Source organism: Kogia breviceps, chromosome 7 (assembly GCF_026419965.1).
Source record: "Kogia breviceps isolate mKogBre1 chromosome 7, mKogBre1 haplotype 1, whole genome shotgun sequence".
Classification (NCBI taxonomy): Eukaryota; Metazoa; Chordata; class Mammalia; order Artiodactyla; family Physeteridae; genus Kogia; species Kogia breviceps.
The window spans coordinates 82,150,493-82,165,299 of record NC_081316.1 but is presented as its reverse complement, the minus strand read 5'-3'; the positions used below and the strand labels follow the sequence as shown (position 1 = coordinate 82,165,299).

Here is a 14,807-nt window from a genome sequence, read left to right as displayed (position 1 = left end):
AGAAAGACTTCTGAAATGAATAATTGAAGAGCTAGTCTCATAGCTAGAAATGTATCATTGAGCCATATGTAATATATATCTGAAACTTAGTGAAGTTTTATTTCACAAAAAAGATAAATTTTACGTAATTCACAATTCATGCCCTATTTATGATTCCTTTGCACTGAATTAATTTCATTTGAAAAAGACTAAACTGGTTGGCCAGAAGAGTCCTTAATTGACCATATTTTAGTCATTATTTCAAAGTAAAGCAAAAAATCTTAAGTTATCTGGGAAACTTACTTCTAGTTAGAGAGTCTGGAAGCATTTCTCTTAAGTTGCTCTAGCATTCACCACTTCTTTTTCTTTTACCAATTATAAACCCACAGATTTTTCTAACAATTTCAACTATATCAGTTTGAACCATATTACACTGCTATTTTTATCATTCAAAAATGGTGTAATATTCGCCATTTTATATAGTTCAACTTAATATAAATAAGCTCGGGAAAGATTCCCACAGTTGTAGTAGTTTAATTCTTTTATTTGAGGAAGATTATATTGCTCAGAGTAACCTTAGAGATTACTTTGAATTTAGAGAATTTCTTATTCCAAAGGCTGTTACAAATCAACAGTTAAGTTCAGGACAGCATGGATAAAACAGTGGGTTTTATTTTATTTATTTATTTTATTTATTTTAAAATTTTTATTTACTTTTGGCTGCATTGGGTCTTCATTGCTGCGCGCAGGCGTTCTCTAGTTGTGGCGAGCTGGGGCTACTCATTGTTGCGGTGTGCGGGCTTCTTATTGCTGTGGCTTCTGTTGTTGCGGAGCATGGGCTCTAGGAGTGCAGGCTTCAGTAGTTGTGGCATGTGGGCTCAGTAGTTGCGGCATGTGGGCCCTAGAGCACGCAGGCTTCAGTAGTTGGGGCACATCGGCTCTAGGGCACACGGGCTTCAGTAGTTGTGGCTGGCAGGTTCAGTAGTTGTGGCACACGGGCTTAATTGCTCTGTGGCATGTGGGATCTTCCCGGACCAGGGATCCAACCTGTGTCCCCTGCATTGGCAGGCGGATTCTTAGCCACTGCACCACCAGAGAAGTCCAAACAGTGGGTTTTAGACACTCTAATGAACTTGTCCAGAAAGATGGTGGTGGTGAATAAATATATCCTTAATCTCTTTACGTTAAAGCTCCAGATTATTCTATACAGAATTCTAGTTTATCAGTAGAAACAAAATCCTTAACTAGATGGACTGTTTTGCTGATTCTGTGTTTGATTTGTCTTTTTATTTTTGTTTAATTTTTAATGACTTTTGTTTTTTCCTTTTCCAGAAGTATTGTCATTTTATTTGGGGTGGGGGTGAGGTTCTTTTTTTTGATTGTGGTAAGAACACTTACCTGAGATTTTACCTTCTTATTAGATTTTTAAGTGTATATAATACAGTATTGTCATCTATATGCACAGTGCTGTACAGCAGATCTCTAGAACTTGTTCACCTTGCATAACTAAAATTTTATGTCCATTTTAATGACTCATTTTTAAAATTCACAGACTCTACCTAGTTTTGTCCTAATCGACAGAAATATAATATGGCACAAAGATATCTAGGGGAAAAAGTATATACATGTATTTTTTCCCACATGTGTACATATATGTAGACATATTTTTCAATGGGATTCCCTTCTAAACCAGATTCTGTATCAGCATCTTCTTTCTGGGGTCGTTATCCTTTCCTCATTCTTTTTATTCATCTCTGTTACTCAATTTTAGATTCTTTTAACTTCCTCACTCTTTTCTTCCTTTGGTCATTGCCTCTTTCAACTCATTATTTCTCTATTTTCTCTTGCTAGAGAAGGCAGCAACCAGGCAACAGAGCTTTACGTGTGTTTGCACCACAGAAGGAAACTGATTATCATTGCTTTGTACAGAAGAAAACTTGTTTTCCTTACCTAATTAGTTTTGTATTGGAAAAATCATGTCCCGTATGGAAAATCATTATGTTTATGGGTCTCTGACTTCTGTGGCATCGGGACAGGTGACAAACCACCATTTACGGAGTCAGACAGAATAGTAGCTTACATTTGAATCTTTTATAAAATAGCTGTTGGGGTAAATAAGCACCATTCTAAGTGGAGAGCATCCAAATAAAATAGCTAAACAAATAAAAGTTACTGTTATCTTGGCTCCAATATATTTGAATAAGCCATTGTTCAATCTTGAATTGTGAGCTCCTGTTGTAAGTACTCAGTTTAATTTGTTTTTTTTTTACAAAGCAGACCCTGCCCCCTCAAAACCAATGAATTAGTTAACATTTAAGATAATATGAAGTTGTAAATTAAGATACATGGGAGAATTTTCTCTTACCTTTGGTTTCTTCTGCAGTTATTGCCTTTTGCATTTTTTTAAGGAGATGAGCAAGAAGTAGCACTAACGTCTCATCCATCTTTTATGAAAATTTGAATTAGTTCCTCATCAGTAGCATTCAAGATGCTGGAAAAGCTGATAACAATTGGTTTCCCAGCCATCTCCTTTCTTTTCTTCCTGCTGTTAGCTTAATTCTTACAACTGATCGACTTCTATGTTGTAGTAGCTCAGCTTGGAATAAAATTAACTAAAAAGAAGAGTAACAACAGGATGTTTTTCAGGTTAATCTTGATCTTTATGAGTTCAGTGGTATAAGTGATACCCCAAAACTATTATAGTACAGTGCAAGGAGGAGACTGTTGTACATTTTATCATAAAGTCTGACTTTGTACTAATTGTAAAAATATTTATACGTCTTGACTGTGAGATCTGAAAATGCTTGTTTCTATTTATAGCCATTAAAAATTATTTTGGGCTGTTTATAACAAACACAAAATAACTTGATAGGTGACGTGAGAATTTTTTTTCATGTAAAAGAAGTCTAAAGGTAGTGTGTTTCAGCGCTTGTGTGGCAGCTCCATGGTCATCCAGGACCAAGACTCCTTCTGACTTTCTTTTTAACCTGATCTAATATATGACTTCCATATTGAAATTTGCCTCATGGTTACTGAATGGTTCCTGGAGTTCCAGCCTTGGTAGCCACAGTTCAGGAAGAAAGACGGAGGAAAGGGGGAAAAAACAAGAACGTACCTCCCAACTGAGTTAACCCCATTTATTTAAAGTTCAAAGAAGCCTGGAAAATGGAATTTTTTTCATGGGAAAAGTATGGTTTTAAGTAAATGTTTGATTATGTTAGTAAGGAAGAAGGGGTAGATGGATATTTGTGTAGGTAGTTAACTACCTCTGCCACACTGTCTGGGTAAATGAGGTTCTACTGGTGAGATTTCTTAAATGCAGCTATGCCACTCCTGTACACTCCTGAGGTTTGTCAGTTAGATGCTCTTGCATAGTAATTCAAGTTTATAAGCCCATTGTCCCACCCTATGGCGGATATAATTTTCAGATTGAATGTCATAAGGTGGAATTAGTACTTAGGTTGTGTATTAGTCACATAGTTTGGGATAAAGGAGGAAGCATCTTCTTCTGTTGTTGTTTGTTTTAAAATACAAGTCTGTGTGAAATGGAAATCAACAAAACTACTCAAAAAAAATTAAAGAAGACCTAATTAAATGGAGAGACATCCCAGGTAAATAAATCAGAAAACTTAATATTGTTAAGATGTCAGTACCAACCACCAAAAGCAATCTACAAATTCAGTGCACTCCCTATCAAAATTCCTACTGCCATCTTTGTAGAAATGAAAGACCTGATCCTAATCACCAAGATATTAATAGCCAAGGTATTATTGAAAAAGAAAAATAAAGTTAGAGGACTCACACTTCCCAATTTCAAAATTTCCTACAAAGCTACAGTAATTAAAACTGTGGTAGGGACTTCCCTGGTGGCGCAGTTGGTTGGGAGTCTGCCTGCCGATGCAGGGGACGTGGGTTCGTGCCCCGGCCCGGGAAGATCCCACATGCCGCAGAGTGGCTAGGCCCGTGAGCCATGACCGCTGAGCCTTCGCGTCTGGAGCCTGTGCTCCGCAACGGGAGAGGCCACGACAGTGAGAGGCCCGCGTACCGCAAAAAAATAAAATAAAATAAAATAAAACAGTGTGGTAATGGCATAAGGGTAGACATACAGACCAATGGAGTAGGATTGAGAACCTATAAATAAATATATATATCTCTTGACAATTGATTTTCAGTAGAGGCACCAGACCCAACCTACAGAATAGGAGGAAATATTTGAAAGTTACATATCTGATAAGGATATAATATCCAGAATATATAAAGAACAAATCAATAACAAAATGACAAACTCAATTTGAAGATAGGCAAAGGACTGAATAGACATTTCTCCAGAGAGGATATACAAATGACCAATAAGCACATGAAAGCATGAAAAGATGTTTAGCATCATTAGTCATTAGAAAAATGCAAATCAAAACCACAGTAACATTTCACTTCACACCCACTAGGATGGCTATTTATATAGAAGAGGGAAAATAGGAATATATCACTAGTGGGACTTTAAAATAGTGCAGCTGCTGTAGAAACTTTCCTCACAAAGTTAAGTAGAATTACCATATGGCCCAGCAATTTTACTCCTAGGTATATACCAAAAAGAATTGAAAACAGGAACTCATAGTAGCCAAAAGTGTCCATCAATAGATGAATGGTTAAACAAATTGTCATATATCCATACATTGTAATTTGGTATTGCTTAATGAGTACAAAGTTTCTGTTTGGGGTGGTGAAAAAGTTTTGTAAATAGTGTTGACAGTTGCACAGTTGTGAATGTAATTAATGCCATTGAATTATACACCTAAAAATAGTTAAAATGTCAAATTTTATGACAATTTAAAAATATCTTTATTTTTTTTTAGAAAGTTTTTTTTTTAAATATTTATTTATTTGGCTGTGCCGGGTCTTAGTTGCAGCATGCAGGATCTTTGTTGCCGTGTGTAGGATCTTCATTGTGGCATGCGGGGTCATTTTAGTTGCAGCATGTGGTATCTTTAGTTGCAGCATGTAGGATCTAGTTCCCTGACCAGGGATCAAACCCATGCCCCCTGCATTGGGAGTGCAGAGTCTTAGCCACTGGACCACCAGGGAAGTCCCAAAACCTATCTTAAAAAAAATTACATCACTGTCAGTGTAGGTTCATCAGTCATAACAAATGTACTACCACTCCGGTAGGGGTTGTTGACAATAGGAGATGCTATGCATATGTGGAGGCAGGGGGAAAAGGGGAATCTCTGTACCTTCCTTTCAGTTTTGCTATGAACCTAAAACTACTCTTTAACCCTCTTAACCATTTTTTTTTAAAGACTTTTTAAAAGAGCAGTTGTGTATTTTATCACAATTTAAAAATTTTTACGTATATGTATAAAGTATATATAAAAATATATAATGTATGTGAATATATGATATATGAAATGTATAAAATATGTATATAAAGATAGATTTTAAAAGTATATATAAATATAAAGCAAATATAGAAGTATATATTAGAAAGAGTTGGACTTTTATTCCCAACTCCACAGCAGAAGCTTTGTGTCTTTAGACAAGTTAACTTCTCCAAACCCCAATATTGTTATATATAAAATGAGAAAAATAATGATGCTACTAGCTACTTGTACAGATGTATTAGCATTAGAGATGATCATGTAAAGGGCCTAAAAGAATCTCTAATACACAGGAAGTGCTCAATAGGTAGAAGCCATTATCGCTGAAAATTTTGTTCATTTTTATTTGGCTATGATATGTTTATATGTTTATTCATTATTTCTTCCACAATCATAATTCCCACTTGAACCCTAAACTGCTGACTGCCATTAAACTATTACTATTTTTAACTTCTTTGTTTTGTTTTTTGTTTTGTTTTACAGGCAACAATTGGTATTGACTTTTTATCAAAAACAATGTACTTAGAGGATCGAACAGTGAGTAATGTTTTCAGTGTGCAATTTTCTGCAACACTCCAGGATAGAAAATTATGATCAAAACTATAATCAATGATTGTCATTGTAAGGAGTACTTAGCAAAGTTGCCAAAGTTAGTTTACAGGCCTTGAGAAAAACTTTTATTATTGAGTGAGTAGTACGTAGCACTTTGAGTTTTTTATCCCCAAGTAGAATCCAAAGGGGAGAGAAAGCTGTTATTTGTAAAACTCTGATGGCCCTAGGCTTGTTAAACAAAATTTTGTCTTGATTTGGAAAATTATAACAAATAGCATTGAGATAAGAATATTTTCATGAAGAAATTAGAGCTGCTAAAGACCTTTTGAATACCACTCTTGAGGCATTCAAAAAGATTTCATTTGAATATCACACAATTTGTGAACTTCAAGGTTTTATTTGTCAGAATATGATATGTACAAAGTGACTATGAATAGAAAAAAGTAATGTGTATTTACTTGTTAGATTTTTGTCTTCCATCTTTTGGAATACTCCTTTTAAGTGCAGTATAAATCCTGTATTCTAGGCTGCTATCCCTTGAAGAGATTCCTGTCACCTAAACAGTGACTCTCTTAAATGCATTATTTTGGGATCTATACCCAAAAAAGTTATCTCTAATGCTATTTCTTATAAGTTTGTGAGTTTTTTTCTTTTGGATGTTCTCTTTTATGTTTTAACATATAGCATTCTATTTCTTAAAATTTGAAAACAGAAACTGCTTTATGATGGTAAGAGAACTTAATGCTTGTTTTCAAGCTTTTCTTCCTGGAATGTAGATGTGAAAAAGTAAGAAAGTAAAGATATTTTTATGTAGGGTTGCAAAAAGATATTTCTCCTTTTCGCTAGATTATATACAGTGTTCTAGGAAGAAATGTGTGGGAGAAACAAGCACAGTAGTCAGAGATCCAATTTCAAAGTGTTCTGGATCCAATAGAGAAAAGAGACATTTTATTTTAGTTTCAGAGAGGCTTGCAGAAAGGCATTAATTCCTTTTCTCTGATAGCCTGAGCTGCTCACTGACATTTACCTTTGTTTTTCCCTTTTATGTTCACTATTTGAACATCAGCAGTCTACTTTTGCTCTCCAGAATGCATAGGATTCAAAGAGAGGTTACAGGGAGGGGGAAAAAAAGGAAGCTGTACTTCTGATTCTGTGAAATCTTTCATATTGCCATTTTTTTGAGTTATGTACCTTCAGAGCAAGCCAAATTTAAATATTCCCTTTTGAAAAAGGAAAGGAGTTTTGTGTTATTTTCATTCCTCACATCCCTGTAACCTTTTTGCATGAGTTTCCTTTTTACCTCCTTGCCACCCTCCTCCCTTTAAAAACATTATTTCTTTTTAGTTTGAGTTTGGTTTCGTTTTTTTGTTTGTTTGTTTGTTTTTTTCCCATCCCACAGATCAGGCTGCAGCTATGGGATACTGCGGGTCAGGAACGTTTCCGTAGCCTCATTCCCAGTTACATCCGTGATTCTGCTGCAGCCGTAGTAGTTTACGATATCACAAGTAGGTATTTTGCAACGGGTTGACCTTTCTTATTTTCTTGCTTGTTTGACTGATTTTATTGTTAGGTACGATTGCAATTATGGGACACAGCAGGTCAAGAGCGGTTCAGGAGCTTGATTCCTAGCTACATTCGTGACTCCACTGTGGCAGTTGTTGTTTATGATATCACAAGTGAGTGGGGGGGGATTATGCATTTCTAATCTTTCAACCTTTAGCTTAGTTGCATGCATGTTCTTGTCTTGTGCTTGTTTTCTATACTGGCATGTAAAAATGAGTTTTATCATAGCAAACCTTATCACAGGCCAGCTAGGTCAGAGTATTTGCTTTGGTGTTTGTACCAATATGCTTTATTTCTACTGTGCCAGGTTTTTTTGCCCTGTAATTTTTCCTTTAGATCTAATTATGAATTGTCTCCAAGGCTTTCTTAGTATCCTATTATCCCTACACCATAATTATGGTTGGAAGAATGTCTCCTTTTTTATTTAACTTGATCTCAGATTTCTCTAAAATAAAATAATCTGCATTTAAGTCTTGCCAAGTTCTCCAGATCCTTCAAGGCTTCTGTTGAGACTGTTAAAAAGCTTCCGCTAGCCAACTTTTCTCTGCTTTCCCCTTCCAGCCATCCTCTCTCTATAGAGGAAGGCAGAGAAAACATAATGTGCAGTTTTCTATTAATCATTTTCATTTGAATGAAATCTGGATTCTCTGACTTATTTACTTGGTTGCTAACGAATTATACTTTCATTTATCTCCAAGAAAAAAATTTAAATGGGAGACTAAAAAAAGTAATGGTCTTCCTTTTTCTTTTTCTTCAAGACTGACTAATAATGCCTTTGGCTTTTTAAGTGACTGTAAATTTTGAATGGAGCATTGGGGACTGACAGGGAAATGCTATCTGATCAAAATTGTCTTTGTGAATCAGTTTATGATATATTAGGCAATATTAAGCATTATTCCATATAGTGCTCCATAATTTATAGGAAGACCAGGATAGTACCATACCTTGGACTTCTTTAAAAACATCTTATATAAACAATCTACTGATTTGAGCTAGTAGTATTATTAGTATACATTTTTGCATATTTGCTCAACCAGAAATCATATCTACTTAACAATAATTGCAATAGCAGAATTATAAGAGGTTTGCATTCAGACTTTTTTTTTTTTGGTTAGGTGCCAAATGCAGTCTTTCTTTTCTTGAAGCTTTTCTTTGGGTTGCTACTTGTTTTAAAAATGTATGTTCATTATTGTGCATTCACAAGTTTTGCAGCTTTAAAATGTTTGTGCTTACTTTAACCAAATCAAGTAAAGCCTGGTGTATTTTTGTTTGAAATTTGTGCACATGCCATTAAAATATTAGCAAGTTGTTTTCTTTAGATGCTGTAAGATGTATTGCAGTACTCTATTTAGAATCCAGGGCTAGGAAAGATGGATTTTGTTATAAGTAATTCTGGTACATTAAACTAATAAACTTCAAGTTAAAGTGATCACAAACTGAATAAGCAATGCAAACAGAGTGGTGTTGAAAGCTATTTAAAGGCTTTACAGATTTTGTGGATGTGTTGGGACTTACTGGCTGACATACTTTTGGAGATGCTTTCTTTGTCATGTTTGGTATGTTTAAGTAATCAAAAAAGCATTGTGGCAACATGACACCATATTATCTGCCATAGCTGTCCTTACATTTAATTTTTTTTTTCAATTACCTATAGTACATTATACTCACTTGGTCATGTCCAAAAATTTTGAACTATTATAAAAGGTACCTTAAGGACTTCAGTATTGTGATTTGTTTAGATCATTGACATTTATACTCAGATAAAATGGAGTTATGTTGCAGGCACATTAGAAGTGGGTCCTAATGTGCCAACCCCCTTCCAACTTCCAGTACCTTTTTTTTTCTTTATTTGGTCCTTCACTTGGGGAGGCACTTGGAATAACACTAATCTCTCTGTCCACCCTCCTATATACCAGATGTTAACTCATTCCAGCAAACTACAAAGTGGATTGATGATGTCAGAACAGAAAGAGGAAGTGATGTTATCATCATGCTAGTAGGAAATAAAACAGATCTTGCTGACAAGAGGTATGGAATGATTTCATATTTGTATGGAATGTTTGATTTCTTTGTTAAGCAGCCTGTTATTTTTGTTAGTGAAAAATTGCTTTAAAAGGAGACATGTTTAATCCTTAATTTTATACCCCTGCCCCTTTTCTTTAGTGTGGGGACCTGAAATAGAAAGGTAAGCATTAAACTCAGTCCTGGGAACTCCCTGGCGGTCCAGTGGTTAGGACTCTGTGCTTTCACTGCCGAGGACCCAGGCTCAATCCCTGGTCGGGGAACTAAGATCCTGCAAGCTGAGCGCCCCCCCCTCTCCACACACACACACAATAAAACACACGTTAGGGATTCCCTGGTGGCGCAGTGGTTAAGAATCTGCCTGCCAATGCAGGGGATACAGGTTCAAGCCCTGGTCTGGGAAGATCCCACATGCCACAGAGCAACTAAGCGCGTACGCCACAACTACTGAGCCTGTACTCTAGAGCCCTGTGTGCCACAACTGCTGAAGCCCGCATGCCTAGAGCCCGTGCTCCGCAACAAGAGAAGCCACCCCAGTGAGAAGCCCACGCACTGCAACCAAGAGTAAACCCTTGTTCACTGCAACTAGAGAAAGCCTGCAAGACCCAACGCAACCAAAAATAAATAGATAAAATAAATAAATTTATTTTTAAAAAAAACAAACACATTAAATTCAGTCCTTAAAGGAAACTAAATTTTTTGTGTAAGCTCATTTGTAAATAACTCTTGTGCAAGATTGTTTACACATGAAGCTGATAACTATTTTGCATTTTTTTAGGGCTCATAAATATGAGCAGTGTTCTGTTAAAGAACAAAATGTTTTACAAATCCTATCTTTAAAAAAGTATTCGTAATGATTAAATGCACACTCTTTTGGTAGTCTTCTTATAAATATTCATTATAATTCAGTGGTGTAGTTTTTTCTTTTCTTTTTTTTTAATTGTATGGTTGAGCCAGACTGTGAGGTTGAACTGAATAGGTTGATTGTGATACCTTAGTCAAATGAGCAAAGACATATTCAAGTCACAGGATGCAAAATGTATTAACATTCACTGTAGAACCTGTGGCTTGAATATCTGCCTTTAGCATTTCTAAGTGATCTACTGGATATTCTTTCTGCTTTAAATAGTCTTGACCATTTATTTAATATTTGAAGCTTTTACTATTTATTATTTGTTTATTCATTAGTTGGATACTGAAATTCTAGTAATGAACTTTTGCTATTAATTAAAATGTTGTAAAGAAACCCAATATGTTCAAAGACTTATGAAATGTTAAGCCCATTTCTGCCATGGTACCTCATTTGGAATTGGCAAGGAAGTCTTTCCTAATTTAAAAGTAAATTCAGCGTATGATTTCAACTTTTCTTTATGAAAATCATTTTTTGGACATCAATTGCTATCATTAATTTTCACTATTTTATTTATCTTCAGTATGAGAATTTGAAGATCATATAGGTATATATTCTTCTAGTGGAGATTCGCTAGATATCTTCATTGTTAAATAGAAAAATTGTGTATCTGAATTGTTTCCCTTTATAGCCAGAGTTATCTAAAAGGATGCTTACAAGCATCTGTTCTTTTATTGCATAATATTTGAGTATACAAATGCTAGAAACATCTAAATTATGTTTACAATAATTTTTCTTTAAGGTAATATTTGTCCATTGCCTTAGAATTACCATATTTCTCAGTAATTTTTGCCAGACTATCACCCTTCAGTTATTCAAATTTAAAAGAGTTGAGAGTCTTTAAAAAAAATTTTTAATTTAAAAAAATAAAATAATTAGAGTTTTGTTCGTTCCACTAAAATAATTGGGGGGGTCATCTATTTTATTATTTAAATTTTAATGTAATAGTTGCAGGATTTTTTTTTAATTGAAGTGTAGTTGATTTGCAGTGTTTCAGGTGTATAGCAAAGTGATTCTGTTACACATGTATATATGTATTTATCCTTTTTCAGATTCTTTTCCATTATAGGCTATTACAAGACATTGAATATAGTTCCCTGTGCTACACAGTAGGTCCTTGGTGTTTTTCTATTTTACACACAGTAGTGTGTATCTGTTAATCCCAAATTCCCAATAAAATAATTTTTAAATGAGTAAAAGTTTTAAATTTTTTAAAAAAGCATTAAAAGAAAATCTTTTGGGAGTGGGTGACCTTTTATAAACATGACGTGGAATCCTGAAGCCATAAAGGGAAAGATTGATAAGTTTGAATGCATAAATATAAAGATCGTATTCACCTATTAGGTTAGCCATTATTAGGTTAGCCATTATTAGGAAGATTAATAATGCACAGTATCGTCAAGAGTCTGAATAAACAAACACTGAAAATGTAACTAATATAATCTTTAGAGGAAACGGTTTAATGTATTAGTATTTAAAATACTCATTGACTCAAATCCACCTCCAGTAACTTATTCCACAGATATACCACAGAAATGTGAAAAGATGAACATACAAGAATTATTTTTACATTATTTATAATATTAAATAATTAAAATCAGTCTAAATGACTGCTAGTTGTAGTAGCATTTTATAAATGAAATTCTTTTAGCCACTAAAAAAATGAGAAGAATTTATTGCTGTCTAATATGTGAAGCTTAAAAAAAAAAAAAACTTGGTCAGTGTGTATACATGAATCCTTTTTGTTTTAAAAATATATATATATACACACACCATCCTATATATATACATATATATATATGTATATGTATATAGATATCTTTCCTTTGGCCTAGAACAAATCTGCATAAGCATACATGAACTTAACTGTAGTTATCTTTGGGAAGAGAGTGGGATTATAGAGGAGTTTATTGTAATGATTGGTCTTTTAAAAATTACTTTTTTAATCAGAAAAAAAAAGTTTTAATAAAAACAGTTCAAAGTTAAATGACTTTACCACTTTCTTTGACAATTAAATATTTTGGGGGGGACTTCCCTGGTGGCGCAGTGGTAAAGAATCTGCCTGCCAATGCAGGAGACATGGGTTCAATCCCTGGTCCAGGAAGATCCCACATGCCGCAGAGCAACTAAGCCCGTGTGCCACAACTACTGAGCCTGCACTCTAGACCCTGTGAGCCACAACTACTGATCCTGCGTGCCACAACTACTGAAGCCTGTGCTCCTACAGCCTGTGCTCTGCAACAAGAGAAGCCACTGCTGAGAAGCCCACACACCGTGACGAGGAGTAGCCCCTGTGCACCACAACGAAGAGTAGCCCCTGCTTGCTGCAACTAGAGAAAGCTCACGTGCAGCAACGAAGACCCAATGGAACCAAAAATAAATAAATAAATAAAATTGACAAAAACAAATAAATTTTTAAAATTGACCTTTTTTTTTTTTTTTTGGTACACGGGCCTCTCACTGTTGTGGCCTCTCCTGCTGCAGAGCACAGGCTCCGGACGTGTAGGCTCAGCGGCCACAGCTCACGGGCCCAGCTGCTCTGCGGCATGTAGGATCTTCCCGGACCAGGGCACGAACCCGTGTCCCCTGTATCGGCAGGCAGACTCTCAACCACTGCGCCACCAGGGAAGCCCTGATTCTTTAAATAAATAAATAATTTTTTCATGAAAACTTGGAGGAAAGACCAGAATATATGTTTCCGTGTCTCAGCACCTAGATTCTCAGTATTCTTTATGTCTCCTGTGGCCCAGTGAGTCCCAGATGTTTCAAACCTGAGAATCACTTGGTAAACATGGCTTATTAGATCTCTTTTAAGATTCTGGCTATAAAGGATCATGGTCTACCTTAAAATTTTTAATGTTTTTGATCCTCCTTCCAGATTCAGTTATTTTAATTAATCTTTCTAGGTGCTTCTGACAACCTCAATCCACAGTTGTGAACATTGCTATAGCTAACTTTCAACCATTTTATGGGGGTGACTTATAGTCTAATAAACTAGTTAGGATTTATGCCTGGAATTCTTCACATGTAGGATTTACAGACTAATAATCATTCATTCAGGAGGTATTTGTTGAGTATCACTTATGTCTCAGAGAATGCCACTCTAGGATAGAGTAGTGAACAAAAAAGACAAATGTTCAAGGAACTTTTATTCCACGAATAAACCAGACAATAAATAAGTCAAAAAATACAGAGTATTGGGGCTTCCCTGGTGGCGCAGTGGTTAAGAATCTGCTTGCCAATTCAGGGGACACAGGTTCAAGCCCTGGTCCGGGAAGATCCCACATGCCGTGAAGCAACTAAGCCCCTGCGCCACAACTACTGAGCCTGTGCTCTAGAGCCCACGAGCCACAACTGCTGAGCCCGCGTGATACAACTACTGAAGCCCATGTGCCTAGAGCCCATGCTCTGCAACAAGAGAAGCCACCGCAGTGAGAAACCCATGCACCACAACAAAGAGTAGCCCCCGCTTGCTACAACTAGAGAAAGCCCGCATGCAACTAAGACCCAGTGCAGCAATAAATAAACAAACAAAGAAAACATAGTATGTTTCGTAGTAATACATGCTAAGGGTGAAAATAAGTAGGGGAAAGGGAATATGAAATGTTAAGGGCAAGTTTGTCATGTTAGATGGAATAGCAGTAGGAGACCTCCCTAAGAATATGACTGGTGACTGAGTAAAGACACTAAGGAAGTAAGGGAGTTAACTGTACAGAGATCTTGAGGAGATAAAGGCCTTAGGCAGAGAGCTCAGAAAATACAAAATCACTGAGTTGGGAATACACTTAGCTTTTTTGAGAGACAGCAAGGAGGCCTACATAGCTGGTAAAGAGAATGATGAAGAGTAGTAGGCAGTGAGGTTAAATTAAAACAAAACCAGAAAATAAAATGAAGGCCAGGTCATGTAGGGCAAAGTAAAGACTTTCCAAATGAGATTGGAGGGTTTGAGTAGAGAAGTAGCTTTTCATAAGTCACTGTTTGCTCTGTTGAAAATACATAAGGGTAGCAGAGAGGAGGCTAATCTAGTCTTTATTCCAAGCAAGAAATGATGATGACTTGGACCAGGATAGTGGTAGCTTTTGTGGTGACCAATAGTCAAATTCAGATATTATTTTGAAGATAGAACTGTCTGGATATACTGATGCAGTTGATGGAATGCATACAGATGGATGGAATATGGGATGTGGGGGAAGGAGGAGTCAAGGATGACAGCTAGATTTTTGGCCTGAGTAACTGTCATTAACTGAGATAGGAGAGACTGCATAAAGAGACAGTTTGGGAGGGAATATCATGACTTCAGCTTTTGGTGATTTTAAATGTATAATGGCTATTAGATATCCTGATAATTAAATGTCAGGTAGGCAGTTGGATATATGAGTCTGGAGTTCAGAGCAGCAGTCCAGGCT

At 35.9% G+C, this 14,807-nt stretch overlaps 1 protein-coding gene across 2 annotated transcripts in view; it reads left to right on the top strand.

The window, feature by feature from the left end:
- Nucleotides 1-14,807, top strand: part of RAB6A (RAB6A, member RAS oncogene family) — an 83,287-nt gene that overhangs the window by 40,342 nt on the left and 28,138 nt on the right. The window contains exons 3-5 of one of the 2 annotated variants that reach the window (XM_059069706.2): nt 5,838-5,891; nt 7,477-7,582; nt 9,386-9,497. In XM_059069706.2, the coding sequence (XP_058925689.1) occupies nt 5,838-5,891; nt 7,477-7,582; nt 9,386-9,497 (272 nt within the window). Of the gene's footprint in view, nt 1-5,837; nt 5,892-7,305; nt 7,412-7,476; nt 7,583-9,385; nt 9,498-14,807 lie in introns of both variants that reach the window. The other variant, XM_059069707.2, reaches the window with a different exon arrangement.